Source organism: Mirounga leonina, unplaced genomic scaffold, assembly GCF_011800145.1.
Source record: "Mirounga leonina isolate KUSES-001 unplaced genomic scaffold, KU_Mleo_1.0 Mir_171, whole genome shotgun sequence".
NCBI lineage: Eukaryota > Metazoa > Chordata > Mammalia > Carnivora > Phocidae > Mirounga > Mirounga leonina.
The window spans coordinates 6651641-6678428 of record NW_023270436.1 but is presented as its reverse complement, the minus strand read 5'-3'; the positions used below and the strand labels follow the sequence as shown (position 1 = coordinate 6678428).

The following is a 26788-nucleotide window of genomic DNA, read 5'->3' as shown; positions in this document are numbered from 1 at the left end:
GAGAGTCCCACGCCCTGAGCCCGGCTTTCCCAACGGGTAAAATGGGCCCCTGCCTCACTCGCTCCAGGCTGGTTGGGAAGCGTGGGTGGGGTTGTCAAATGGAACCGGTGTCTGGTTCTCATTTGTAACGGAAAACGGCTGCAGAAAAGACGTTAAAAGCAGATGCTCGGCTCCACCAAATACAAACCAGTGGAAACTGCCCTGCACGGACTACAGCCGATCCAGAGAGTCGTCCACGAGCAAACCTTTTGAGCTCAAGTCTGAGCTCTGCGCGCTCCCCTCCCCCACCGCGCCCCCCTGACCTGCTCCCAAGCACAGGGGCTTGGGGGGAGGCGAGGCTCGGACAAGGCTGGGCTGCTGAGACGCCGCCAAAGCACAGCCCTGTCTACCAGGCGCCCCCACGGGAGGCTACAGATTCGGCCGGAAGCTTCCCAAGCAGCCCCTGGGGAAAGAGCCAACTATCAGACACACATTCTCAAAAAAGCAAACGGGTTTCTCGGGAGAAGCCTGCCTCTTCCTCCCAGGACCACCCCAGCCGTGTCCCTGGCACGTCCGCCCTGTGCGGGGACGGGCACCACTGGCCGCCCAGCTGGAGGCTCACGCGGGCCTGGTCTTGGCGCTCCTGTTCTGGCCAACGCAGTGAGCAAAGTCCCTCCTGGGGTGCAGCCCTGGCGGGTCCCTCTCCCAGCACCCAACTCCACCTGGGACCGTTAGGCGGGGAGGGGGTTGTCTCGGCTCCAGAACAAAAGGTCACCACTCCGTTCTGTCATTACTCGAAACAGACAAGGGGCTGCGTTTCCCTCAGCAGTGCAGTCCATGCTGGTGCCCCGGGGGACAGAGCCAGAGAGACTGAACCCGGGGGCGGGGGGGGGGGGGGGGCGTCGGGGGGCAGCTGCAACCCTGGGGACACGCTCTCCCACCTTTCTGCCCTTTACTCCTGGCCAGGAGAATCTGGGAAGCAGCACAAAAGGGTCCATCAGTGCCAGGGGCCCCGGTCAAGGCAGACACCTCAGCCATCTTGGGTGGCTTCTCAACTGCGACAGACACAAGTCCGCTTCCCTCTTGGAACTCTGATCACTGAGCATCTAGAACCAAACACGCCATGAACATCCCCAGGTACAGAAATGACAGGACCGTCGTTAATTCTCTATTTATTAAAAAGGGTCCTCCAGCTTTACAGCCCCGGCTCAGGCATGGCCCTGGAGAGAGACGAGGCCAGCCTGGCAGCCCCTTCCCCACATCCACACTGAGCTCACGCGTTTGGCTACACCCTGCACAGGTTGTGGGCATCCCCCGACCTCGGGGCGGGTGGTGGAGGGATGGCGGGAGCACCAATCTCAAGCTTCCCAGAACTCTGAGTGGCAGGGCAGTAAACCGTCCCCCCCCAGCGCTACAAACCGTGATGGTACAGGGGTGTTCACGCCCAGGGCAGCTGAAGACAAAGCATGGTGGCCTCGGCCCTGGCCTGCTGGGACCGACCCCCTGCGTGCTCTGTCTCAACTGTCACCTGGGCCGGTGCAACCCTAAAGGGCCAGGAAAAGCCGGGGGTGTGGCCAGTGCGTCCGAGTTCGTTGGCACCCTCTGAGGATCCTGGTGCTGGCTGGCTCCAGCCCCAGCTGAGATGCTGCTCGAGTCCCTCGTCCCCCTCCTGCCTGGAGGCCCCAGCAGAAGAGAAGACTGGCTACAAGGATCTTGGTCCACGGGGGGGCGGGGGACAGGCTGCTTCCGCTGGTAACACAACGAACAAGCCCCTCTGGGAACATAAAGCCGCTTACAGGAGCTACCCCTCCGCCTGCCCAGCCTGGGGGCCTGCAGGGGAGCCGGGGCCGGCCCCTCCCTGGCACCAGGGGAAACTAAGGCACAGCACAGGCACCCACAGGTGTGGCCATACACTGCTTGTAAAAAAGGAAATGGCATTCACTTCCGTACTTCAATCTGCTCAAAACAATATTTGCATTTTTATAAAGTTTCCCTGAATGGTCTTGTGTCCAAAAAGTTTCCTTTGCCAATATAAAATAGGAAAATTACGTAGTAAAAATATTGGGGGGGGGGGGCGTATTTCTTTGTAGAAACCGTCAGGGGCTGGCCCGCGGCGGGAGAGAAGAGTGGAGGGCATCGCTGCGCAAGGCCCAGCTCAGACCCACCTCCTCCGGCCTGGCTGCAATTCACCCAGCCTCTGGACCTGGCCGTGGGCCTAGTGCAAATGCTGCACGGGGCTTTGAAGCATCCAGGTTTGGGGGGAAGGGGGACTGGCAACCCCCGGCCCCAGATTCAGTAAGCACCTTCCAGGCCAGCCCACCTGACCCACCCTGACCAGGGACTGTGGCGCGCGGCGGGCGAGGCCGCACGGCGGGCGAGGCCGCACGGCCTGGACTTTTGCAAACAAAGCAGAAATGATGGAGCATGCTCATTAAATAAAGTTGCAATGGGAGGACCACAATTCCAAGTGGGGAGGGAGGGACGCTTTTCCCCCAGACTTAGGAGTCCATCAACATTACAAGACTTAAAAAATCATACCGAAAACCAACCAATGCGACCGTGGGGATGCCAGGCCGAGGCCTTGCACACACAACCTCCTGGGTACAAAACCGGGGGCCTACGGCTACTTACCGCTGACCTACAGCTCTAAAATCAAATGGACGTGCTGGCCCAGGGCACCGGCCCCCTGGTCCTCGCAGCCTGTGTGTGCAGAGCCCCGGCCGGCAGGTGCAGCCTCCCAGGAAGGACGGGGGAGGCTCACTGGAGGATGAAGCCTGGCTGGTGTGGAGGCAGCCGGGGCGGGGGTCTCTGGGGGAGAGCGGGTGGGTACGGAGACACGAACTGTGCGGCGAATCCTTGCGGGGGGGGCAGGCCCACGCGGGGGGGCAGGGGAGGGCACTGTGATCCTGGGTACGGGAGGGCCTGTCCTGAGCCCATGGCGGTGGTAAATGGCGTGGCCAAGCGTCCTGCAGGCACCGGGGGCGGTGGCGGGGGGATGCGCCGAGGTAGCATGGAGGGAGGCCCGCTGGCCTCCGAGGTAGGGTAGGGCAGGGGGGCAGCGGGCGCCGGCTCGGGCACCCTGGGCAGCAGTGGGGCCAGCACAGAAGCCTGTGGAAGTCTCTGCCCCTTCAGCACCAGCTCCTGGAGCTTCTCGATTTTAACTCTTCGAGTGTGGGCCAGTTTCCGCTGGCTCTGATAGACCTCGATGAAGGAGTCCAGAGGAAGCTCTCCATCAAGAAACTTCTCTGCCATGTTCTGAAAGCAGCAGGAGAAAGCCGGTTACAGGGACAGGTCAGCCCTTAGGGAAGGAAGCTCCCTTCACCACCCAGTGAGAGATGACACCCAGCTTCCTTCCGTCTCCCGTCCCCCGCTCCCCACTGCAGACCCTGGCTGACCTCAGAGCAGCCCCCCCGCAGAGAGAAGGGGAAAGAGGTAGCTGGTCCTGACCGCCCGCCGCACCCCCCCAAGCTGCACAAGGCAGCAGGCCTGAGGGGGAGCCAGCCCTTGAGGAAGCGGGCCTCTCGGCAGTCCTGAGCTGCTGAGCTTCGAGGCCCAGAGGAAACCACCCGACCCACTTCCCACCAGCCCTAGTCCGTTTCCTTCCTTCCACCGTACAGAGTCCGTAGGACAGAGACAGGCTCGTGCCCCACCAGGGAGCCACCCAAGCCCAGGGCTGACCCCGACCACCCGGCCTAACTTGGCAACGTGCCGCCCACCCCAGCTTGCTACAACTGTGCAACTTTTGACCCGGACTCAGGGCCTTATTGCTTAGTGCGGCTCAAACCTCAAGCGCTCAGCGAGCTGCATCTCAAAGGCTCTGCCCCGCCCGCGGATTCAGAGCCGAGGGTGCGTCGGCCGCCGAAGCCCTGGGACCAGCGTGGACTCGCAGTACAGTGCGCACCGCTCGCTGGAGCACCAGATCCACTACAGCCTCCTGGCCGCGGAGGAACTGGCCCACTGGCTCCCAAAGTGGCCCAGACCCTGGCATCTGTGCCCTGGGGCACCGCACCCACACCGGCTGGCTTTACCTCGGTGTCTTCCTCAATCTTGGCCCCTTCTGCCTGCAGGAGCGCCAGCAGGGTCTCCAAGGAAGCGCTGCTAGACTGCTTGTCTGGAAGAAGCAAGGGGCATGATGAGAGAAGGGGGCATCCGGGCCCCAGCCCCTCAGAACAACATGCTCCCCCAGGCTCCGTGCCATCCTCCTTTCAAAGAAGAGCGCACCTTAACTGGAAGGGTAACAGCTTTCTAGGGAGCTGAAAAGTCAAGGCCTTAAAATCCAAGAGAGGAAGGAGCACAAAGGACAAAACAGGGGACAAACTCGGGGCCACACCATGCGTCCCACACCCCATGTCACCGTTGGCCCTACAGAGGGCTGTCACCCAACACACAATGTAACATGAACCACCCCATGCAGATTTCCTTTGTATAACTTACATCAAGTAGATGTCATTTAAGTCTAGGACCTCAATTTTCACGAGTGTATAAACCCCAACCACCACCACCCAGATCAGGATACAGAACATTCGCAAAGGCTCGCCAGGCCCGCTCCCAGGGACTGGCCCCGATGCCCAAGTCCTGCCTGGCTGAGAACTTCATGGGAGCGCATCACCCAGGGCGTGCTCTGTGCTGCCTCCTTCCAGCCCACACCGTGGATCTGAGATCCCGGTTTCCTTCAATGTCCACTGTGTAGAGACCAGAACTCACGGACCCAGCATTCTGTACACGGACATTTAGGTGGTTTCCAAACTCCGCTATTACAAACAAAGCTACGTGAACATTCTTGGGCCTGTCCATGGACAGCCACGAGCGTCCATCTCTGCCAGGGGCACACCCAGGGGCGGACTGGCTGACTCAGTCAGCACAGGTTTCCTTCAGGTAGGTTTTGCCAAACAACTTTTCCCAGGCTGATTTTTACCAATTTACATTACAAGGTACATCCTCCCAGCAGGAAAGAGCTCCTCAGGCGGGGCCTGCCTTCCTGAGCTTTTACTGCAGTGACGCAGACGCTGAGGGAGTCCTGGTATCAGACCTCACTGAAGGGCGGGGCTCCTAACCTTTTCTTCACCGGAGCCCCCTCGAAAGCCGCGCAGAGCACTCAGGACTCCATGCTCAGTTCCTACAGCTCTTCATAATGACCATAAATCTAAGTGTGATGTTAAGATGAAATGTCCCCATGAGGACTATTTCTCAGCACTAACTCTGAGGGCCTAACGCACAGGAGGAGACATTTGTTAAATACCATGATTCAGAAAATTACTTTTCTAGGTTGTCTGGAGAAGGTGAAATTTTGTTTAAAAAGTGGCTAAGTCTCTTTTCTAAATAGGTGGAATGACTCTGTATATAAACTTTTTCTTTGTGGCCCTAACCAGTGTCTCAATCTGAAATTTTTCTACTGAAATAATACTACTTCTCTCCTGGTAGCCCAACAGCTTGAAAATGTGTCCTTCCCTCAACTCTTTATTCTGGAAGATCACTCTGGAAAAGTTACCTAATTTGGTCTTCTTTATCTGATAGGCTTCAAAGAGAACCTGGAGTTCCTGGTATTTTTGGGTCAAACGTGCTTTCAGGGCGTCCAGTTGGGGCTGGTACAGAAGGTTTCCTTCTGCCAGGCTCCGATTGCTGGCAAGTGTCATTTCTTTGTTGAGCTGAACATTCTGCGTCTGTAAGGAACACAGGATGAGAACCAGCGAGTGTTAGTTCGCAGACCAGTACCCCGAGGTTCCTGAGCCCCACCCCCGGGAGCCCCAGCATCTGCTTCCGTCGTCGTTGGGCTGGTCCCCAGCTGAGACCATATGCAGGCCACTCCCGGCCCAGACTCCAGCCCCTCTGGGTTTGTAGTTTGGACATAGCTCCCTGTTCTTAAAGAGCAAAGCCACTTCCTTTCCAACGATTTGCAGCCGGGCTTTGTCTTGTGACTTGTCAAGGCTCTTTGCTTCGCTAGCCGCGCTGTGGCTGGGATCCCTTATTCCTCCACTGTGCTTGCAGGTCCAACAGCTGTAAAGATTTAGGGCTAGATTTGTTCAAAACCAGTTTCTGCTGCTCCACAGGAAGTTAAAGAATCACTTTTAACAGCAGAGAACCAGCTGGCATGGTGTCAATTCAGGCTCAATCATCAGGCTTAGAGATCAAACACAAAAGCCTGACACCCCCTGGGAACGAATTCCGTTTACAGTGACCCTGCTCGCTCTCCCACGCCCACCTCCTGCTCCTCCTCTGGCTGAGGGCAAGGCGGGGGTCCTCCCAGCTCCAGACCCAAAGCTGGGGCCAGGGGGCTGATCTGCCCGCCAGGCATTATTTGGGAGGGAGAAGGCCCGGCGCCCAGGACCACAAGAGTGAGGGGGAAATGTTAGGGTCTGAAAACAAGGCAAAGAATTCGTAGTAAAACTTAGCAAAACTATGTTTAAAGAAAACCCCAAATACATGGGACACCATCCGCACTGGCTAGTGACAGGACTCCGCCACCATGGCCTGCCCGCAGCAACCTCACTGTGTGGACCTGAAGTTTCACAGTGCACGGTCCTGCCCCGTTGTGCTGTTTTCTCGCAGCTTTCCTGCGACCCAACGCCAGTTATCTCATGCTGCCAGCCCACCCAGGCTGGTTTTTTTTTTTTTAAGATTTATTTATTTGACAGAGAGACACAGCGAGAGAAGGAACACAAGCAGGGGGAGTGGGAGAGGGAGAAGCAGGCTTCCCGTGGAGCAGGGAGCCCGATGCGGGGCTCGATCCCAGGACCCTGGGACCATGACCTGAGCTGAAGGCAGACGCTTAACGGCTGAGCCACCCAGGCGCCCCCCACCCAGGCTATTTTCGCCATGACTTCCTTCCTCTTGAGAGTCTGGGTGCAGATTTCCTGCTGTGTGCCTCTACTTCTGGCCAAGCCCACCCAGGGTGCCAGCCCAGCCCCCAGCGCAGCCGGCACCCAGGCACCCACTCACACGCGCGCCCTAGTGACGTGAGAGAACACGGCAGCAGCTCCGGCCCCGGGGCGGTGGCGGGGGGGGGGGGGGGGGGGGCCTCCCTGCAGCAGCCACGTGGTCTGTACCTTCCACACCCAGGACCTGGGCCCAGGGCCCTAAAGATTAGGCTCGCCTTAAAATGGAATTTAAATTAAGAATTTAAATTAAGATAGAAAATTGAGCCTCTAGCTCAACACTACAAAATTAGAGCAGCAAAAATACTCTCTCCTCTCTTGCTGCTTTTAGCCAGCAGGGAGAATTTGGGGCCCTCGTGTAAACGGGGTTCCTGGCAGCACAGAGTTCCGGAAGAGCCCCCCGCCCTGTGTGCTGTATCCCGAGCTCCTGCACAAGAGGCTTTCCTTCTATTGTTAAGCCATTTGAAAGAACAAACAAACAAACATAAACCTTTGTATAGTCCACTCAAGAGCACAGCTCAGCAATTTCTTTTAAAACGAAACATGCAACTTCCATGCGACCCAGAAATTGTACTCCTGGGCCTTCACCTCAGGGGAAACGAAAACTCCTGTTCCCACCAAACCCCGTACGCGAACGTCTGACACGGCTTTATTCGCAACAGCCAAAACCCCGAAGCCACGCAGCCGTCCTCGTCTGTGGACGGCTGACCCATGTGCGCCGCATCCACGCCACGAACACTGCTCAGTCTAAAAAAGAACAAAGTCTGACACACGTGGCAACTTGGACGAGACTCCAGGAAATTATGCTGAGTGAAAAAAGCCAGCCCAAGGGTCACACGCTCGAGGATCCAGTGTACACACTTCTGAAATGACGATCACAGAAATGGAGACAGGTGAGTGGTTGGGGAAGGGCCTCAGGAAGGAGGCTCCCGGGGACTGGAGGCTCCGCTCTCCCCTATCCCGACCGGGGTCAACGCCACGGCTGTGAGAGTGGGGCAGAATTCCACAAGGGGTTCCCGCGGTGGGGGAGGGAGTGACACACAGGATCTCTCTTGTTTCTTACAACCGCTTGTGAATCTACAACTACCTCAAAATTTAAAGTTTAATTATAAATCAAACTGCTGAGGAGTTTCTCTACAACCCCCCTCCCCCGCACGCCGGTCTCATCTGACGGCTGAGAAGGGGCAGGTGTTCAAGGCCACAGTCAGGCACCCCGGCTCCCTGCACTCCAGCATTCTGACTCAATCTTAAGTCTTTGTTCAATAAACATTTCCTGGGCAACTCTTATCTGCCAGGCCCTGAGTTAGACCCAGAGCACTGACAGGAAGAGGAGCACTTCTACGGTCACATAAACTCAGTCGTCATAAATGGAACGGACCTTAGCACGCCCCCATCGCTGGGTCCCCACCTGCCTGCCGCGGGAACTTCCGAGAGCACCCCCAGCCTTTTCATGCACCGCCTCTGGAGCTCAGGTCTGCTCTTCCCACAGGCTCCTTCTCACGGTGGGGCCCCAGCACCCATGTCTTCGCAGCCACCGGCTGCAATCTGCGAGTGGGAAGTCTGCCTCCCTGCTCACAGTCTTCCCCACCGGAATACTAACATCAGCAGGATCTTGGTGTGCCAAGCACCTAGCAGGGATCACTCAGGAAGGATCTGCTGACTGAAGCAGAGATCCTTCCCCACCCCCAAAAGCCAGTCACTTGAGGCCAGGTCCAGCAAATAAGATGGATCACATAATGTAGAAGGGGGGAAAAGCTGTGTAGGTCAAGCAACAAATGCCCCAAATCCTTTATGCAGAGCAGACAGGCTCCCTTGATAAAGTCTTTTGAGACCAAGTCAGGGGGGTGGGGGGTCTCACACTGGGGCTAAGGCTAATTCTGGAAGCAGGATTTCCATCTTTAGTGGAGGGCACGGCTGTGAGCAAAGATCCCCGTAGGGACCATGGAAAGGACATGGAAAGGCATCCCGAGGTGCCTAACTCTAGCATGCCGTTAAAGGACTGCTCTTCAGCAGTGCTCGCCACGGTGGCCGGTCTTGGAGTCACCTGAGGGGAAGGGGTGCCGGTTTGCTAGACCCACCCTGCGTCAGCCAAACCCTCCAGGAGGCCCAGGCACGGGTCCAGCCTAGCACCACTGCTATGGTTTCCGTATAAAACACATCTACAAAGAAATTTTATTCTCGCGGGGTCTAAGTCAGGTCGAAATCACATCTCCTGCAGGTTAGAAAGTGCTAGAAGAGACCAGCACAAAGCAGCACAGGCTCTTTGCACAGGATACATAAAGGCCGGTTCAAGCTGCCCGCCAGCAAGGGCCAAATAAAACCAACGGACGGCCATCAAAAGCTGTAATTTTTGGGCGCCTGGGTGGCTCAGTTGGTTGAGCGACTGCCTTCGGCTCAGGTCATGATCCTGGAGTCCCGGGATCGAGTCCCGCATCGGGCTCCCCGCTCAGCAGGGAGTCTGCTTCTCCCTCTGATGCTCCCCCCTCTCATGTGCTCTCTCTCTTTCTCTCTCAAATAAATAAATAAAATCTTTAAAAAAAAAAAAAAAAGCTGTAATTTTTTTATATCCTTTGGGTATTCAGATGTTTTTATGTTAGTAAATATTGGTAAGTTCTAAGTGGCCACCCACAGCACACTCCAGGAGACAAGGCCAGGACAGCGTGCTGAGTGGGGAGCAGCTCCTCAAGCATCTGATAAAGCCATTCCAACACTCTGACGCGCCTCAGAACACACCTGGGATGCTGCACCAGACGCAGAAAAACTTTCCTCCGTAATATTCCTTTCCCTTGCTCCAATGAGAAACGGGGAGGAAAGGGACAGTCTTGCTCCATCACTTGCAAAGCAAAGGCGAGCTGGCTGGAATGGGCCCAGGGCCCTCCCCCTGGGGACGGCGCACACACGCTCAGCAAGGTCCAAGTGGCAGCCACCGTGGGTGACACACGGCCCAGCTCTCCACTGCCTGCGAGACCGACCCCAGGCTCAGCGTCTGTGACTGGATCCGTGCCATGACCCTGAGGATGCCTGCAGGGGTCACCGCGGTTTAGGAGCCACGTCACAGGGCCAACAGATACCTGACACTGAAAACCGTGCTGCTGACCTCTGGATGGTTCTCATGAGCCTTTTTCTTAACCAGAGAGAAATCCTGTCAGGAAACAGCCTCACTGTGGTAAGGAAACATTTTTTAAACACATGCTCCACTTCAGTTTCCTTTTCTGTTCATAATCAGAGAAAAACGAGATGCAGGACTGTAGCATGTGGAGTAGCACCGAATTTCTCCAGTCCTTTCTGCCCCCTCCCTCCATGAGCGGTAACGATGTTCACTCGGAGTTAACAGCAACCTCTGATCTTTTTTTTTTTTTTTTTTTAAGATTTTATTTGACAGACAGCAAAAGAGGGAACGCAAGCAGCAGGAGTGGGAGAGGGAGAAGCAGGCTTCCCGCTGAGCAGGGAGCCCGATGCGGGGCTCGATCCCAGGACCCCGGGATCATGACCTGAGCCGAAGGCAGACGCTCAACGACTGAGCCACCCAGGCGCCCCAAGAGTATTATTTTAATACAACCTGTTAGTATTAGAACCAGAAGAGCAGAGGCTCTGGCAAAATAAGCGGTTTCAAAAAAGGGTGACGTAGGTGAAGGAGATCAGGAGGTACAAACTTCCAGTTATAAAGTCAGTCATGGAGATGGAAAGCCCAGCATAGGGAACATAGTAATATTGTCACAACGTGGGAGGGTGACAGATGGGGACCACACTTACCGTGGCGGCCACTGAATCATCTACACACGAATTACAGGTCAACTATGCTTCAATAATAAATAAAAATAGGGCGCCTGGGTGGCTCAGTCGGTTAAGCGACTGCCTTCGGCTCAGGTCATGATCCTGGAGTCCCGGGATCGAGTCCCGCATCGGGGTCCCTGCTCAGTGGAGAGTCTGCTTCTCCCTCTGATCCTCCTCCCTCATGCACTCTCTCATTCTCTCTCAAATAAAATCTTAAAAATAAAAAAATAAAGGACCATCAACCACATACACACACACATGAAAAAGAAAAAGAAAACGAGGTATTTTGGACACGCTTGTCGAGGCAGAAACGTGAAGACCCCCCTCGCTCTCACGCTGCTCGCGTTAACACCGAAGGTCTCCCGGCACGCTTGTGCGACACGCTACCCCACGTGCAGGCCATTCGGGCTGAATCCGGGCTGGGGAAGCGCAGTCCAAAGTAAAGCTGGTGTGGAAGAAGCCAGATATAAACGCCCTGTGGGTGACGCGCGCAACGGTCGCGGCCGAGAGGCGCAGGGACGGCAGCGGCCCGCGCCCTGCCAGCCGTGCGGGGTCGGAGGCTTGAGCTCGCCGTGCGGGTTTTCCGCACCAGACCGTCCCGCAGCGTACAGCGGTCTCGAGGTGAGGGGTAAGAGGAGACGCGGGGTGACGACCGCGACTGCTCTGAAGCAAGACTCCCCGTCACGGCAGAGAAACCGGCGACGCGGGACACACAGACACCCCTCGGACGGCAGCCGGCGCACACAACCCCTTCCCCCCCCCCCCCCCCCCCCGCAGCGGGGTCAGCCCCCTCCCGCCGGGACAGTGGGGTCGAATGACGAGCGACGGGGCTGTATTCCCGAAACGCACGGACTGCAGGACCTCGCGCACAGCTCGTAACGGCCACAAGATGCTCCAACGCAGTGGGGGGCTGGTTCTTCCCTTCGTTCATTCATTCATTCATTCATTCAAGAAATACTAAAAAAGCACCTGTCACCAGGTTCTGGGGAGCCAAGAACCAGACAGTCTGTCCTCACGACCCCAAGTGTAGGCAGGCCCTGTGAGCATCCTGCTGCCCAACTCCAGGGGGCGCCAGACCCTTCTCACGGCAGCTCTCAACAGACTGCATTTGCTCTTCAAATAAATGAAATGGCTCCGAAGAGAAAAAGAACAACAAAAATCCATAAAGATATGAACTTTCACACTTAAGTTACTGGTGTGAAAACTACACTCCCGTCAGCACCCTACATGTTTCAACAGCATCTGCTAACATTTATTGAGCACTGACTGCATGCCTGGCATTGTGCCACCTTCTCTTCATGCATTCAATCCTCTCAGCAAAGGGGAGACAGATTTGCCCCCATTTTACCCAGGAAAGAAAGACAGTCTCAGGGAGGTTTAAGGGACCAGCAGAGTCTGGAGTGCCCGTGAGTGACTAGAGTCCTGAGGTTAAGGGTCAGGATATTCGGTCTCCCAAGTGCGTTTTCTACAGGACTGTGCCCTGCATGACGCCATACCATCTACCATCCACTGCACAGAACTGATCGACTCTCATGGGGCGCCTGGGTGGCTCAGCTGTTAAGCGTCTGCCTTCAGCTCAGGTCATGGTCCCAGGATCCTGGGATCGAGCCCCACATTGGGCTCCCTGCTCCACGGGAAGCCTGTTTCTCCCTCTCCCATTCCCCCTGCTTGTGTTCCCTCTCTCGCTGTGTCTGTCAAATAAAAAAAAAATCTTTAAAAAAAAAAAAAACTGATCGACTGTCACTTCTCTTTTCAAGTTCCAGGATTCACTCATCTCAATTTCTGTTTATATCTTTCATTTACCTTTTTCTTGAGGATATTTTCAAACACGAAGGGAAAGTAGAGAGAGGAGCATAACAAATCTGTGTACCTTGTCCACGGTTTGACAATTGTGATATTCGCCCATCCTGCTTCATTGAGATATGCCCCACTTTTTAAGGATTTTTTTTATTTATTTGACAAAGAGTCACAGCGAGAGAGGGAACACAAGCAGGGGGAGTGGGAGAGGGAGAAGCAGGCTTCCCGCGGAGCAGGGAGCCCGACGCGGGACTCGATCCCAGAACCCTGGGTTCATGACCTGAGCCGAAGGCAGACGCTTAACCAACTGAGCCACCCATGTGCCCCCCCAAACACTTTTCTCAAGTATTTTAAAGTAAATTTCAAGCATCCTACCGTTTCACCCTTAAAAAAACTTTAGTATCTATCTTTAATAGGCAAGAACTTTACAACTATAATGCCATAATCACACTAAAATTAACAACTCTCTAATTTCAACTTCGGCATGTGTTGGCTTCGATTCCTCTTGTAATGAGCTTCTGCCTCATCTGGTTGACCATCTGAAATCGTTTACATAGGAAAAGCAGGATGACGGTTTATTTCCACAACCTCCCCCCAGTCTTAAACCAACTTTTAGAAGACTGAGTTAATGATCAAGCAACCTCTGATAATGACTAATAAGCTTTTTTGGGGGGCATCATTAAGTAATGGATTTCTATTTTTTATAGGTTTCAATTAACTGCAGTTAGTAATCTTCCTGATGCTCAAATTGCCCACGGCTGGTGGGAGACACTTCAAGCTGGGTCCCCAGGGTTTGGACAGCTTTCCCGCTCTCTAGTAGAACAAGGTGTCCCAGACCCATGTGTACATTTGCTGCCCCCGATCTGCACCAGCCCTTCTCGAAGAAATACTGGCTCCTTTTGGTGGGAAATTCATTTTTATTTTTCTATTTTCCTCTCTAGATAAAATTAAATTGAAAGCTATCCATAATATAAAGATGAGGCATAAATTAAATCTTAGCTTTTGTACTTCCCTACCAGTAGAAAACGTTAGGTTGCATTGAGACTCTAAATACACCAAGCTTATGGATCAGGTGACCAAAAGGTTGGCATGCGTTCAGCCAGGTTAATCGCTCCTTTTATTGTACTACACTTGATCTAGCTCACCAATTAATCTTAGGGTAAATATCACCAAGATCACATGCAATTTGAGTGTGGGCTCCTGTTAAAGCTTAGGTTATTAGAAAGCCCAAATTCATCTTCCATTCAGTGAAGACCTTGCCAGTGACAAATTCCCCCTCTCCAGTCTTCCAACTAAATTCAGGCTTTCAGTGGAGCCTGTAATCCAAGCCCACAATATCCCAGAGGTGTACTGCAAACGTGGCTTAATTCAATCCAAAAGTGAAAGAACTAGGGGCACCTGGGTGGCTCAGATGGTCAAGCGTCTGCCTTCGGCTCAGGTCATGGTCCCAGGGTCCTGGGATCGAGCCCCCCATCGGGCTCCCTGCTCCGCGGGAAGCCTGCTTCTCCCTCTCCCACTCCCCCTGCTTGTGTTCCCTCTCTCGCTGTGTCTCTGTCAAATCAATCAATCAATCTTAAAAAAAAAAGTGAAAAAACTTAACAGAGTTGGACTGTTAAACATGTTAACAAAAATTAAAGATCTGAAAACTCAAAAATACAGTGAAAGAACTGTAGAACATTATGAAACTGTCCTAAAATACAACCACCTGGTGGGTTGTGTGAAACCATCTCCAAGGCTACAGCCTACTCGGGAGAGAAAATTTACCGGCTGCTTAGCTAATGTTCCACCAAAACAACCCACTCAACAGAGCGAACATATTAGATTAATAAAGACTGCTATTTTTGAGTGGAGATGTCAAAATCCTTGTTGAGAGGAAACTTGCTGCCCTCAGAGTAGCAGGCAACGGGACGGAGACTGGAATGATCCCTTCCCTATGGAGCTGGCTCGCATCTTAATTAGTATGTTATTCACTTTACGTGCAACTAACCGTAGAAATGCAAAAAGCTAGGTCTGAAAATAAATGGCCTAGTCCCAGAGAAGAATTAGCTTTCTAGTTCTGGCAGGTTCAACACACCAGGGTGCTTTTGTTTTCCTAGAAGACTTACTTCCTAACATTCACAGGGGTAGGTGATCGCCCTACTTCCTAGACTTATATGGATAATGATGTCAATAAGAAAGAAATATAATAGGTGTGACTGGTTCTGATAACTTGTCACATGCTAGAAAATGTTACTTTCCTAGTATCACTGACCTTATAATTCCTGAGTACTCTGAGGGGAGGGAGGAACAGAAGGCAGGACAGGAACACCAAACTGATCACAATGTTAACTGCCTTTGTCCCTGTTTCCTAAAGGCAAGGGGCTTGTCACACTCTGACCTACCAAGTCATCGTTGGCAGGTGAGCCAGGGAAGCCATCAAGAAGCCCTCAGTCCATATTATCAGAACCAATTAGCTGCTGGTCAGCTGGGCAGTTTCGTTAAAGCCGTAAATCGCTAAACACACAAAATTTTGAAGATATACATCTGTCCATTTCTTCATTCAAGGCCAAAGGTCTTTTCCAAGAGAAAGGTTCCACTAGCTCGAGTTCCAGAAGTTTTTTCATCCAGACCACATCCTTTGATGTGGAGGGTTTAAGACTAGATGTGTGAGGAGTGCAGAATCCTGGAATTCCGTTCTCCCGCAGCCTGGTCCATACCAAATTCACTAGCAAGTTTGTTTCTAGGGCACCACCTTCTATTAACTCTTCAAAGCACTCAGCTCCAATTTCTCTCGTCTTTTCACTCATGGCTCACCAGCTGCCACAGTACTTAGCGAAATAATTACTGTAAGAAAACCAGAATGGACAGGTTCTCAACTCTAAGTATACAACTGCAGTGTGGGAGCAGAAATATCCAGATACCTGATCATGATCATGGGGAGGGGGGGCATTAACCACTATATCTGATGGTGGGAAATGCCAATTACTGGAACACTCTGGTTAAGTGGAGGGAGGTCAATTAATAGCTCCTACTGTAATTTTAAATCCAGATTACTTCTCCCTTCCCCAAAAGAAAGCCTATGGAAGACAGAACTTCTAAATTCTGCCTTTTTTTTTTCTTAAAGATTTTATTTATTTATTTGACAGAGAAAGACAGAGAGAGAGCACAAGCAGGGAGAGTGACATGCAGAGGGAGAGGGAGAAGCAGGCTCCCCGCTGAGCAGGGAGCCTGATGTGTGGGCCCAGGACCCTGGGATCATGACCAGGGCAGAGCCAAAGGCAGACGCTTAACCAACTGAGCCACCCAGGCACCCTATAAATTCTGCTTTTCTTATTAGCAGTTTCTGACCAGGACAAACCACCAAAGCAATCATTTGTTTAGTAAGAGCTGAAGGGTTTTTTGCTTTTTCTTTATTTCCTTTTAACCACAATTTACAAGAAATGAATGTATGAGAATTTTCTGGGACAGTCTTTACACAAGTGCAAATACAAAAATGCCTAACCAGGTGGATCCTGGCTTACGTGTATTAAGACTACAATCTTTTGACAATTTTGCTTTTACACTTAAAATACATCATGATATAAATTTTCCAACACCTGAGTCAAGAATTCAGTTTAGTGGATAAAATTTACTCTCACATGACTGAAATTATTCATCTTCTATTCAGTATGAGAAAATGCTATTCTAATTGTGGGATTTCTTTAGTCCAGGGGTAGAGAAAGGGATTAGTCAAAGAAGAATCAGTTACCCAGAAATTCTACTTAAATTTTTTTTTTTTTTAATTTATTTGACAGAGAGAGACACAGAGAAGAGGGAACACAAGCAGGGGGACTGGGAGAGGGAGAAGCAGGCTTCCTGCTGAGCAGGGAGCCCGACACAGGGCTCGATCCCAGGACCCTGGGATCATTACCTGAGCCGAAGGCAGACGCTTAAGGACTGAGCCACCCAGGCGCCCCTCTACTTAAATTTCGTAACAAAAAATACCTACAATTTTATTTGATGTAGGGAATTTGATGTTCTAACTAAAAACTGCCTACTTAAGACTTAAAATATCAATTTTTAAAAAAATGATTAAGATTTATGTTCAAAGATGTTAATCACAACATAATGGTAGCAAAAAAAGCACCTAAATATCCAAAAAGGGAATGATTACATAAATTAGGACATAACCACATGATCAAGTATCATGCAGCCACTAAACTGCATGGGGCACCTGGGTGGCTCAGTCAGTGGAGCGTCTAACTTTGGCTCTGGCCATGATCTCAGGGTCCTGGGATCGCATGCATGTGCACGCTCTCGAGCTTGCTCACTCTCTCTCTCAAATAAAATCTTTAAAAAAAAAAAAACCAAAAACCCAAAACACTGTCCTATTATAATATTCTGATAAAAAATAAGAAAATGACCAGAGTATAACTTTAGGTTAAAACACACACACACACACACACAGCAAACAAAAAACTCTCTATACAGAATGATCCCAGTGGGGGAAAAACAAGAAAAAAAAAAAGCAATATAAAATGTTAACAGTATTCCTTTTCTCTCTGGGTGGTGGTATTACATGTGATGTTTTTCTTTATAATTTTCTATATTTTTAAATTTTTCTATAATAAATTTTTAAAGATTTGATCAATTGGAATCAGAAATTTGAAATACTATATACTCAAAACAAATAAAATAAAATACCATATACTGCCTGCGTTCTTCAACAGAGTATGTGAAAGGAGACCAGCTACTAAGGACACAGAGGGGCGCCATGAATATCAAGTAACTACGGGACCGTGTGTGAAACAGCTGACCCACGGGCGCTGGAAGCAGATGGCACATTATCCCCTAAATAAGCACTTGCCAAAGCATGCCCCAGGGAAGCAGTCCCATGAGTTCCATGATCAAGTAAGTTTGGGAAACACAGCAACGTCTGCCCCTCCAGAGCTTCACCACACACCCTGGTAGTAAGTACCAAACAAAGCAAGGCAAAACCTTTTAACACTGGTTTCCCAAATTTATTTACCATGGAACTCCTTTTCATGTAACCACCACTGACATGCACAGAGTTAGCGCCCCAAGGACGGCTAAGGGAAATGCTACCCTGAAGCAAACAGCCCCAGCACCTTATTAAACCGGCCACGGTCTCCATCTACCGGGCACTCAGTCCTGCCACAGCCCGAGCTCAGCAGCTTACAAACATCTTCATGGTTGATCCTCCTGACGCCTCGTAAGGCCACTGTTCTAACGCACCCGTTTTAAAGACGAGGGAACGGACATTTAGGGAGGTTAACGGTGCCCAGGGTTTCCTAGCAACCCAAATCCCATCTTTCACCACTATGCTTAAGAACCGACCTTACGTTTTTTGAGAGGCTTTTTATAACTTTTGCCTCCTCTTTATCATTTATTTCCAGATGGTGTGAGTGGCTCTGTTAGTTTTTCCCTTATACCCTTCAAAAATCTGCCTCTGACAGACAAACCATATGACCGAGTGTGTTCCTATTTGAATTGGGTACAAAACAAGACTCCCAGGCCTGCGAGGAGCCTGGTGTGAGCCCTCGAGTCAGTGATTTGGGGCTGCCCCGAAGGTCTTTGTTATCAACCATCCTTCGGCCTTCCAGCTGATCTCCCTGCTTTCTGGTCTTATCCCCTCAAATCCACCCCCACCCACGGGGCTGCCCAAACCGTCCACTTAAGTCACAACTGTGACCGCAGCACTCCCGTGGTTCCCTCTGCCAAGAGGATCAAGCCATCTGGTCTCGCCGCCTCTCTGGCCTCTTTCCGTCCCTCCAGCGAGGCTGAATATTCCTGTTGTGCACCCCTCTCTAGGTTTTTCCTCCGGCTGTTCCGCTGTCCACCCCCGTGCCTGGAAGGCCCTCTCCCTCATTACCTGGTTAACTCTTCCTTTGAAGCGCAGCTCATGAGTCCTCTCTCCTCCAGGAAACATTCTCTGCGCATCTCCCCGAGCCCCACAGAGGCCTGTTGGGTCCCCTCCCACCAGTGTCCCCATCACTACTGTTTCGCACATCCAATATTTGTGAAGACTGACTTCTGTACACCTGCGAAATCCTAAAAGAGGAAAGCGAAGTGACTTCGTGGCTTCCCATCCCCAAGGTGCTCCATAAAGGCTGGTAATGAATAAACTGGCTCGGCCTCAGCTGTGTTCACACTGACGAAAGCTGCTGTCCGATGGCAAGCATTAGTCAGCGCTTACTCGGTCCCTCTGCCAACCAGGGACCGGGCACCGGACAGGAACAGACCCTCGAGGTGCCACTCATGGGGCTTGAACTCACAACCCTGAGACCAAGCATCGCGTGCCCTACCGACTGGGCCAAACAGGCGCCCCAACACAAAGCCTAGTTTATGACGGAGCGCTGACGATCCCATGTCATCTCCTGACTACCGCACTGAGAGTGACAAACAGAACGGCCGTGGGGGCGCAGGTGGCGGTCAGCATACTGGTTGCTGAACCTCATGATCATGTGGGGAGCTGCGGCCACTGCTCAGCGTCATGGGAGAGGGTGGGACCGCAGATCGTGAGCCCGCGGCCAGACAAATTCAAAATTCCAAGTACGCTACCTACGGAATGCACACCGCTTTCACACCCTCGTCAAGTCCAACAGTCGTTAGGTTGAACCAGCGTAAGTCAGGGTCGTCTACAAACAACAAAGTTGGCTTAGCTCAAGAGCACATCAGTTCTGCATGACAGATGAGGTTCGAACAGTTCAGGTTCCTCTTTCGGCTAGTCTGATACGGTCGGGACAAACCCTACAACAGGATGTGGGCTTGTCTATAGAACACCAGACTCCTTTCTCCCTGTGCTTCTCCCAGCCCCGCTAGTTACTCCTGCTGGCCTTTCAAACTTCTAGATTCTTCCTGAAGGAAGTGGGCCCCGAAATCTGTGTCTCGGCTGACTGTTCCCAAGCTCTAGAGCCGTATTTCCAACTGCTGCCGGAGGTGCCACACAACGGTCCTCCCTGCCCCGCACTCTCGGGCTGCAGGGTCTCAGGGAGCCTCCCCCCGCCTCCCTTACTCATTTCCACCTGCAGCCAGTTAGCGCCACTCACCCAGCAGCACCTACATGCCAAGGCCACAAAGACACACAGGACAAAATGGAGCCCCTGGACTAGCCAGGGACACGAGGAAGTAAATGTGACTTACAAAACATGTGACAAGTGCCACGGAAGAGGTATACAAAGGAGTGAAGAGACCATGGGTCTGTGACTGAGGAGGTGGGGGAGCACGTGGAAGGCAAAGCTGGTGAGGTTGGCGTCCCCTCTCCCAGAACCCCAGCTCAAACCCTGGTTTCTTCTTACCACTGCACTTCCACCCTGGCCTTTCCTGAACCTTCCCGCACTCACCCAGCCCATACTCTGCTGCCAAGTTAACCTCCTAAAGTGTACTTCTGATCGTAGTGCTCTTCTGCTCCAGAAAGTCGTGGAAACTCACTGCTACCAAATTACCCGCCTTCCACTCACTCGCTGGCACTCTGCCCGCTCTGGCCCTCGGTCATTCCCCTACTCACGGGCAGATCTGATCTGGCAAAGGAGATGGCAACTCACCACTCATAAAGCCTGTCCCGTGCTTTCCTGCTCTGGGCCTGTGCTCTTGCTGTCCCTTCCTCCTGATTCCCCATGTTTCTCTCTCAAAACCCTACTTAGAGAAATAAATATCTAATTCAAGACCGTGGCTGGGGGTGGAGTGGGGTGTCATGCTCAGGATGGAGCACAAAGAGGGCTTTTCACTGGGTAGGCAGTGTTTACTTCCTAAGCTGGTTGGCAGGTGCACAGATACTCCTCACATTATTCTAGACCCTCGCAGAGGTATTATTGTATTTGATCATTTATTTTCTTAAATCTTACCCACCTACCAAAGTCTATCTCTTGCACTAGGGATCTAACTGCTCTAGCCAGAGAACCTCTTCATCGGACCTTCAATATCATTTACAATTCACATGTGGCTCTTCTTCTTAGTCTTTTTTTTTTTTTTTTTTAAGATTTTATTTATTTGAGAGAGAGAATGAGAGACAGACAGCATGAGATGGAGGAGGGTCAGAGGGAGAAGCAGACTCCCTGACGAGCAGGGAGCCCGATGCGGGACTTGATCCCGGGACTCCAGGATCATGACCTGAGCCGAAGGCAGTCGCTTAACCAACTGAGCCACCCAGGCGCCCTTAGTCTCTGTTTTTAAAAAATTGTGATAAAATATAAACTATACCATTTTAGCCACTTTCAAGTGCCACTTTTAAATACATTCACACTGTTGGGCTGGGCAGCCACCACCACCATCCATCCTCATCACGTTCATCTTTCCAAACTGAAACTCCCTACCTCTTATTCTCTCTGGCACTGTAAATGTCTGCGTACTTGGTTTCTTCCCCAATCATAATACGGGGATTATGCCCTATTCATGTTTCCATCCTTAAAATGCCTCGCACGCAGTTAGTGCCCCACAGCTGTGGAACTGAAGTGGAATCTTCTTGAAATAGCAGCAAGGATATGTAGCCTTTTTCGTTTTAGCAATAACAGCTGATAACAATTTCCTGAGTGCTCACGGTGCTAGGTGCCATGCTAAGCATCTTATACGCTCATTTAATCCACCCAGCCAACCCGATGAAGTAGGTTACCGTTGTCATCCCCTTTATTTGCAACGAGGAAACTCCCCTCGGGAAGACAATACTTGCCAAAGGTCGGTTCTGCACTACACCACTCCCACTGCACTTTTAATCTATGCGAAAGAAGTAGAGAGCAATTCCATAAGCGGTCGGATTTCACCCAAGCCAGCCAGTCTAACAATTCTGAAAATCTCCTAAGCAAGCACGGAGGCTGGCCTCTACGGAAGCCCCCCAGTGCCAAGTACTGCCTTCATCTGCTACTGCACTGGGCCTCACAAAACCTGCACGGTTACCACCCTCACTTCACGGTGGAGGAACCGAAGCACAGAGAGGTTAAGTAACTGAAAGGAGGACGCACGACTCTCAGCTATGCGCTTTCCATGAAATCTTTTTTTTTTTTGGTAAGCTCCACCCCCCAAAGTGGGGCTTGAACTCACAACCCCGAGATCAAAAGTCATATGCTTCACCGACTGAGCCAGCCAGGCGCCCCTTTCCACAAAAACTTTAAGATTTTATTTATTTCAGAAAGAGAGGGTGTGCACAAGTGGGGGGGAGGGGCAGAGGGAGAAGAAGGCGCCCCGCTGAACAGGGAGTCCTGGTGGGGGGTGTCGATCCCAGGACCCTGGGACCATGACCTGAGCCGAAGGCAGACACTTAACCGACTGAGCCACCCAGGCGCTCCTCCTCAAAATCTTAATGCCTCCTTTAAAAAAAAAAATTGAATTTCAGAAAATATTCTCAGGCACAGTAATTTTTTACTCAAGAGTTAAAATAATAAGTCCATGGAAGAGAAGACTCAAACATAAAAGTTGAAGCCTTTGTATACACAATGCCTGCACAACGAGAACAGAAACTCCGTAGCAGACACTCCAAGAGTTTAAATCCTAACTTCCAAAAACCAGTCCCACCAGAGCTCAGTGCCATGTTGAGGAAACAGTCCCTGGGTTTAAAGCAAGGTCAGGACATTTCAATGAGCCGTTATGATTCATGCAGTAGCCCTGCAGCCCCACACAAATCACACCAGAACACGCCTTAGGGAAACAGCTTCTCCCAGACCAGACTCTTTCCACAGAACGATCGGTTTTCGGTTTCTCAGACCCTCAGCGTTTTTGCATGTGGGCATTTTCACTTGCCAAAGGAACACAGGTCCTGAATTTGAACCTTAGTGAGGTGGAATTATTAGTTAACATCAACCAATCAATCAACATTTCCTCAGAAAGCGCACTGGGAGACATGACCCAAGAGGTGCGGGTTAGCTGCCTAATCCCCTAAGCGACAGTTCCTTTTAAGGGAGTGCCCTGTAAGTCCAATGGGGTTAATGTGGACGAAGAGAGAAAGGCACATTCCATTGCCATGTAAAAATAACTTTAAATAAAAATAAAATGTGTGCATATGAAACGACAGCCCACAGGAAAGGAAAGAGCAAAGATCACTGGGGATGGTACTACATTTAGGGAACTGCATAATGGACAGGAGGAACAGGAAAAGATAAACACACAGGCACTGAAAATGAGACCGTCTATAGCGTCAACATGATTTTAATGTCTTGAGCTGCGCTAAAGCTCACACACCACAATTAAAACAATGTAAGTGAAGTATAATGCACAGCTGTATTCAAACCTAACAGCGAATGCCTTCAAAACCTAGCCACGCTTTCTGCCACAAAACATCCCCTCAAGGCTTGAAGAAATCTTACTCTACAATTTAAAACACTTCCTTCTGCCAATTAAAAAAGAAAAAAAAAAGCCTTTGGTTCAGATTAAGAGATTCTATGCTGGAAAAGGCCTGTTGCATTTACGGTCTCATCCTAGACCTGAGACAATTAATCGTTTTGACCATAAAAAGGTAAGATGTTTCTTAAGCTAATGGCAAATAAAAATTTACTTAATATTCTTGAAATAAGATTCTATTAACTTGTCAGGATGACCTGCTGTTAATGGCTGTCAGTACCTTTCTAAAAAACAATGAATTAGCTGGTTATTAGTAACTGCAATTAGTCTTGATTGAGCACTAACTATATGCTGTGTTAACATGCACTATCTCACATAATCCCCACATCGACTCTAGTCTATCAGCCTTCAACAGATGCTCAGAGAGGTGGATTAACTTGCCTGAAATCACACAGCTGGCAAGTGGCCAAGTCCAGCCTGGAGTATTTGATTCCAAAGTCTCTAAGTTCCCTTTTGGTCAAGAGAGGACAGTTTACAGAGTATTTTCTTCTGTGTCTCACAACCACCCCGAAATAAGCCAATAAACCAATGCATGACATTAACAGCTGAGTCAAAGTACCATGGCCAAAATTTTAGTTATTCATGTTATACCCGTTCCCACAGAAACATGCCACATGTGACCAGGGGAACAGGATTTGCTAAGTGTGACTGTAGCTAGGTGAGCTGCTTGGCTAAAGTATTTTGGTCTTCTAGATCAGTTTCCTTGTTTTAAAAGCACTACACCCTGAAGAACAAACTACTGCTGAGTAAGTTAACTTGAATTATGTGGTCTAATCAAGGGCAGTCGGTGACTCCTCAGTATTTGTATAGGATACTCTGGTAAGACGGTCACCTTTACAAAAAAAAAAAAAGCAACCAACAAAGTTCTGCTAGATTAATTTACCTTTCCTTTTATGTAATAATCTCCAGTTTCTTGGGTAGAGGAAACAAGTCATGCTGTCCCTAACAGCCTCGGAGTCAGGAGAATTACTTGACACTTTCTACAATCTTCCCTCCACTAAAAGGCAGTTTATTTCTATTAAGGTAGAATATAAACAATCTAACTACACCAATCTAAATACAGTATTCCGTTCTTACTGAAACAGAATGGTCACACAGCAAAATAACTTGTAGGTGGTATTACACATTAGAAAAATATACCTGTCATTTTATTATTAAACTAGAAAGATGCCTGCTGACATACAACAGAAGGTCTCCCAGCAACTAAAAAGCAGAAAAACTAAGCAAAGATTTTCTTTCTTTAGAGACGTGAAACTCTTTCAGTCAAGAAAGATGGATTTTGTCACTTACTATTCTCTAAAATGGAAAGTGCCACATGGAGACCATAAATGAGGGAAACTGCATCTCGGAGCAACGTTCTATGTGCCAAGTTACAAAGCCCGTGAATACAAGGGGTGTATTAATGGAGAGACTGATACCATCTTACTACAGTGGCCTCTCTGTAGCTCAGGACAATAATCTGTTGAGGGTTTTCCAGTCATTTTGAATGTGCAACCTCCATACAAGCCCCCTTTCAAGGAAGCTTGGCTCAGTGCTGAACAATCCCTCTTCGGAAAGAAAGCCAAAAGCCCCCACTCAGGCTTCTGGGTGAGAGGCTCAGCCATGTAGGCGTGGGAAGGCTCAGACTTGGGAGACAAAGAAGTAGGGGTGGTAAATGGGCTGCGGAGAGCTGGGATCAGCCTGGGTCCACCTGCCTGGAGGAGACCCAGACCCACAGGATGGGACATTCAGAGAAACAGTCCAAAAAGGCTGGAAAAAAGAGAGACCTACACAGTGCAAATCCAAATCTGGAGAGCAAACCATGCCACAAAAGATCCAGTGACAAAACCAGAAAGAGGGTGGCCATATCCTTCCAGAGGCTGGGCAGGACCTCAACTATCAAAGAGGTGGGGATTGGCTATTAGCCCCCCAACCCCTGGTTTATCTTCTCCCCCCCCCCCCCAAAAAGTAGCTCCAGGAACTCTCACTGGCCCCAGCAGGGTAGGACACTGGGGCAAAGCCACCATACTAGATTCCCATATTCCCTGCTTTCACAGATGGGCAACTTTATGGAGAAAGGGATTCCTGCTCCCACCACCAGACCAAGGAGAACCACCTGGGATGGCTCTGCTAGGGCCACTTCCAAATGAACAGCAGACCCCACAGGGCCCCTCCAACACTCTTGGGGACTCTTAGATACACGGACCCCTCAAATCTTAATCTGGCTAAATCCGTAGCCTCGTGCCTCCCACAACCTCAGAGACGCTGCCCAATCCTAAAGTCCTCTCAGGCTGAGGCTCAGCTACAAAGCCTCAGCCCCCACAAACCCATCCTGGAAATGGCAATCCTAAGACTCCTATCCAGCTAGTCCACTCAGCCCCTGAAAACCCATTCGCAGACCCCAATCCCTGCCTCAGTCCGCCTGTACCTCTCAACCCTCTCCTCAAGCCCCTCCTCAACCCCTGCCCAGACCTAGCCCTCGGCCCCCTCCGTCCGGTCTCAGTCACCCCTAGTCCTCCACCACAGTCCCCTCCACCCTCTCCAACCCAGTCTCATCCCAATTCCCTCCTCGTCCCACCAGACTCAGCCCCAGCCCCCCGAGTCCCCAAATGCCCGTTCCAGGCTCTCTAATCCCGGCTTCATTCCCAGCCTCCGCGCCTCAAAGCCTCGCCTCGAACCCGATCACCCCTCGAGCCCCGTCTCAGGGCGCTTTCCCCCCACTCAGCTCCAGCTCTGTCCCCGCACCCCGACCCCGTCTCGAGCCCTCCCATTCCTCGACGCAGTCCTCAACCCCACTGGAGGCACCGAGATCGCCCCCGCCTCCGGCCACCTCCAGCCCGCCGCGGGCCCCCGACCCCGCATGCCCCTCCTCGAGGCCGCGCCGCCGCCGCGCGCCCCCGCCCGGCTCACCTCCTCCATCTTCTGCACCATCTCTGTCAGCTGCCCCTCGTCCTCCAGCAGCTCGTTGAGCTGCACCAGCGACAGCCCGGCAAACCTGACCTCGCTCCCGGCGCCCGCCATCCCCGCGTCTCAGCCGCCACCGCCGCTCCGGCCGCCAGTCTCCGCGGACCGGAAGCGCCGCCCTCAAGGCCCGCCCCCCGCGTGGGGGGGCACGTGACGCCATCTCTGGGGCATGACGTCACCACCGCGCGGGCGGGCGGACGTGACGTAGGAGGCTGGGCCGGGGCGAGACGTGGAGCGGGGCTGACCCGGGGAGGGTTGGGAGCTTCTAGAGGGAAAGGAAGGAGCTGCAATGGATTTGTAAGGCAGCGAGAAGCAGTAATGATGTCACCGCGGCACAGGAGAAGGCGTTGTGATGACATACAGCCTTTTTCCTCAAGGAAAAGGTCTGGATCCAAAGAAAGCTGGCAGTGGGAAAGAAGTTACTGCAGCCTAAGCCCTGCCTGACCTGGGGGGTCTCAAAAAAGGGCATTTTTATGGGGAAGCAACTTTAGAGGCCTTCAGTTCCTCGGAACTGTGGAGCTGCAAAGTCACTCGTTGAACAAATATGGGTGAACAGTTCTGAACAAAACAAGAAGGATCCCTGCCTAGTGGAGCCAACAGACTGACAAGGGAAGCAAACGAGAAACAAGTAAAAGGGCTATAAATTGGGAGACTGTAAAGAAGGACGTAGATGCTGAAATGAGAGACTAGAGAAGAAAAAGATGGCACACTCAAGGGGAGAGCTAAGGAGATCTAGAGGAGGAGAAAGGAGGAGCCAGCCACCATTCCTGTAGGAAGTCCAATGTGGCAAGACAAGCACGTGCAAAGGCCCGATCCGGACTAGCTTAGTACACTCAAGGAAGCAGTCCTCAGAAAAGCAGTAGGGCCAGAGGATCATGAGCAGAGAGACCCGTTCATGTGACCCCTTTGCACTAACTTTGGGGAAGACACCTAGGCATCCAGGTGGGCCAAGCTGTGCTCTTTCAGAAACAACAATTTGGGGTACAATTGTTCAGTCTCCTCAGCTATCTAGAAGTCTCTCGAGATTCAGGAGCCTGTGAATGCTTTATCCTCCTTTGGAATCTGTGACCATTCTAGTTGGAAGAAACCTAAGGGCTGAGGTTAACTACTACGGCCTC

General features: G+C 51.4%; 1 protein-coding gene and 1 long non-coding RNA gene across 2 annotated transcripts; one reads left to right on the top strand and one right to left on the bottom strand.

The window, feature by feature from the left end:
- Nucleotides 1-233: 233 nt before the first annotated feature.
- On the top strand, nt 234-1981 carry LOC118018411. The gene is made up of 2 exons (XR_004681394.1): nt 234-639; nt 946-1981. It is a non-coding gene; the product is annotated as an uncharacterized LOC118018411 (long non-coding RNA).
- VPS37B (VPS37B subunit of ESCRT-I) lies at nt 1137-25784 on the bottom strand. Its single transcript, XM_035016898.1, has 4 exons — nt 25617-25784; nt 5468-5639; nt 4008-4090; nt 1137-3234 (listed from the first exon to the last, which is right to left on the bottom strand). The coding sequence occupies exons 1-4, from the start codon at nt 25725-25727 to the stop codon at nt 2737-2739; spliced, it is 864 nt and encodes a 287-aa protein (XP_034872789.1). The 5' UTR covers nt 25728-25784; the 3' UTR covers nt 1137-2736.
- Nucleotides 25785-26788: the final 1004 nt, after the last annotated feature.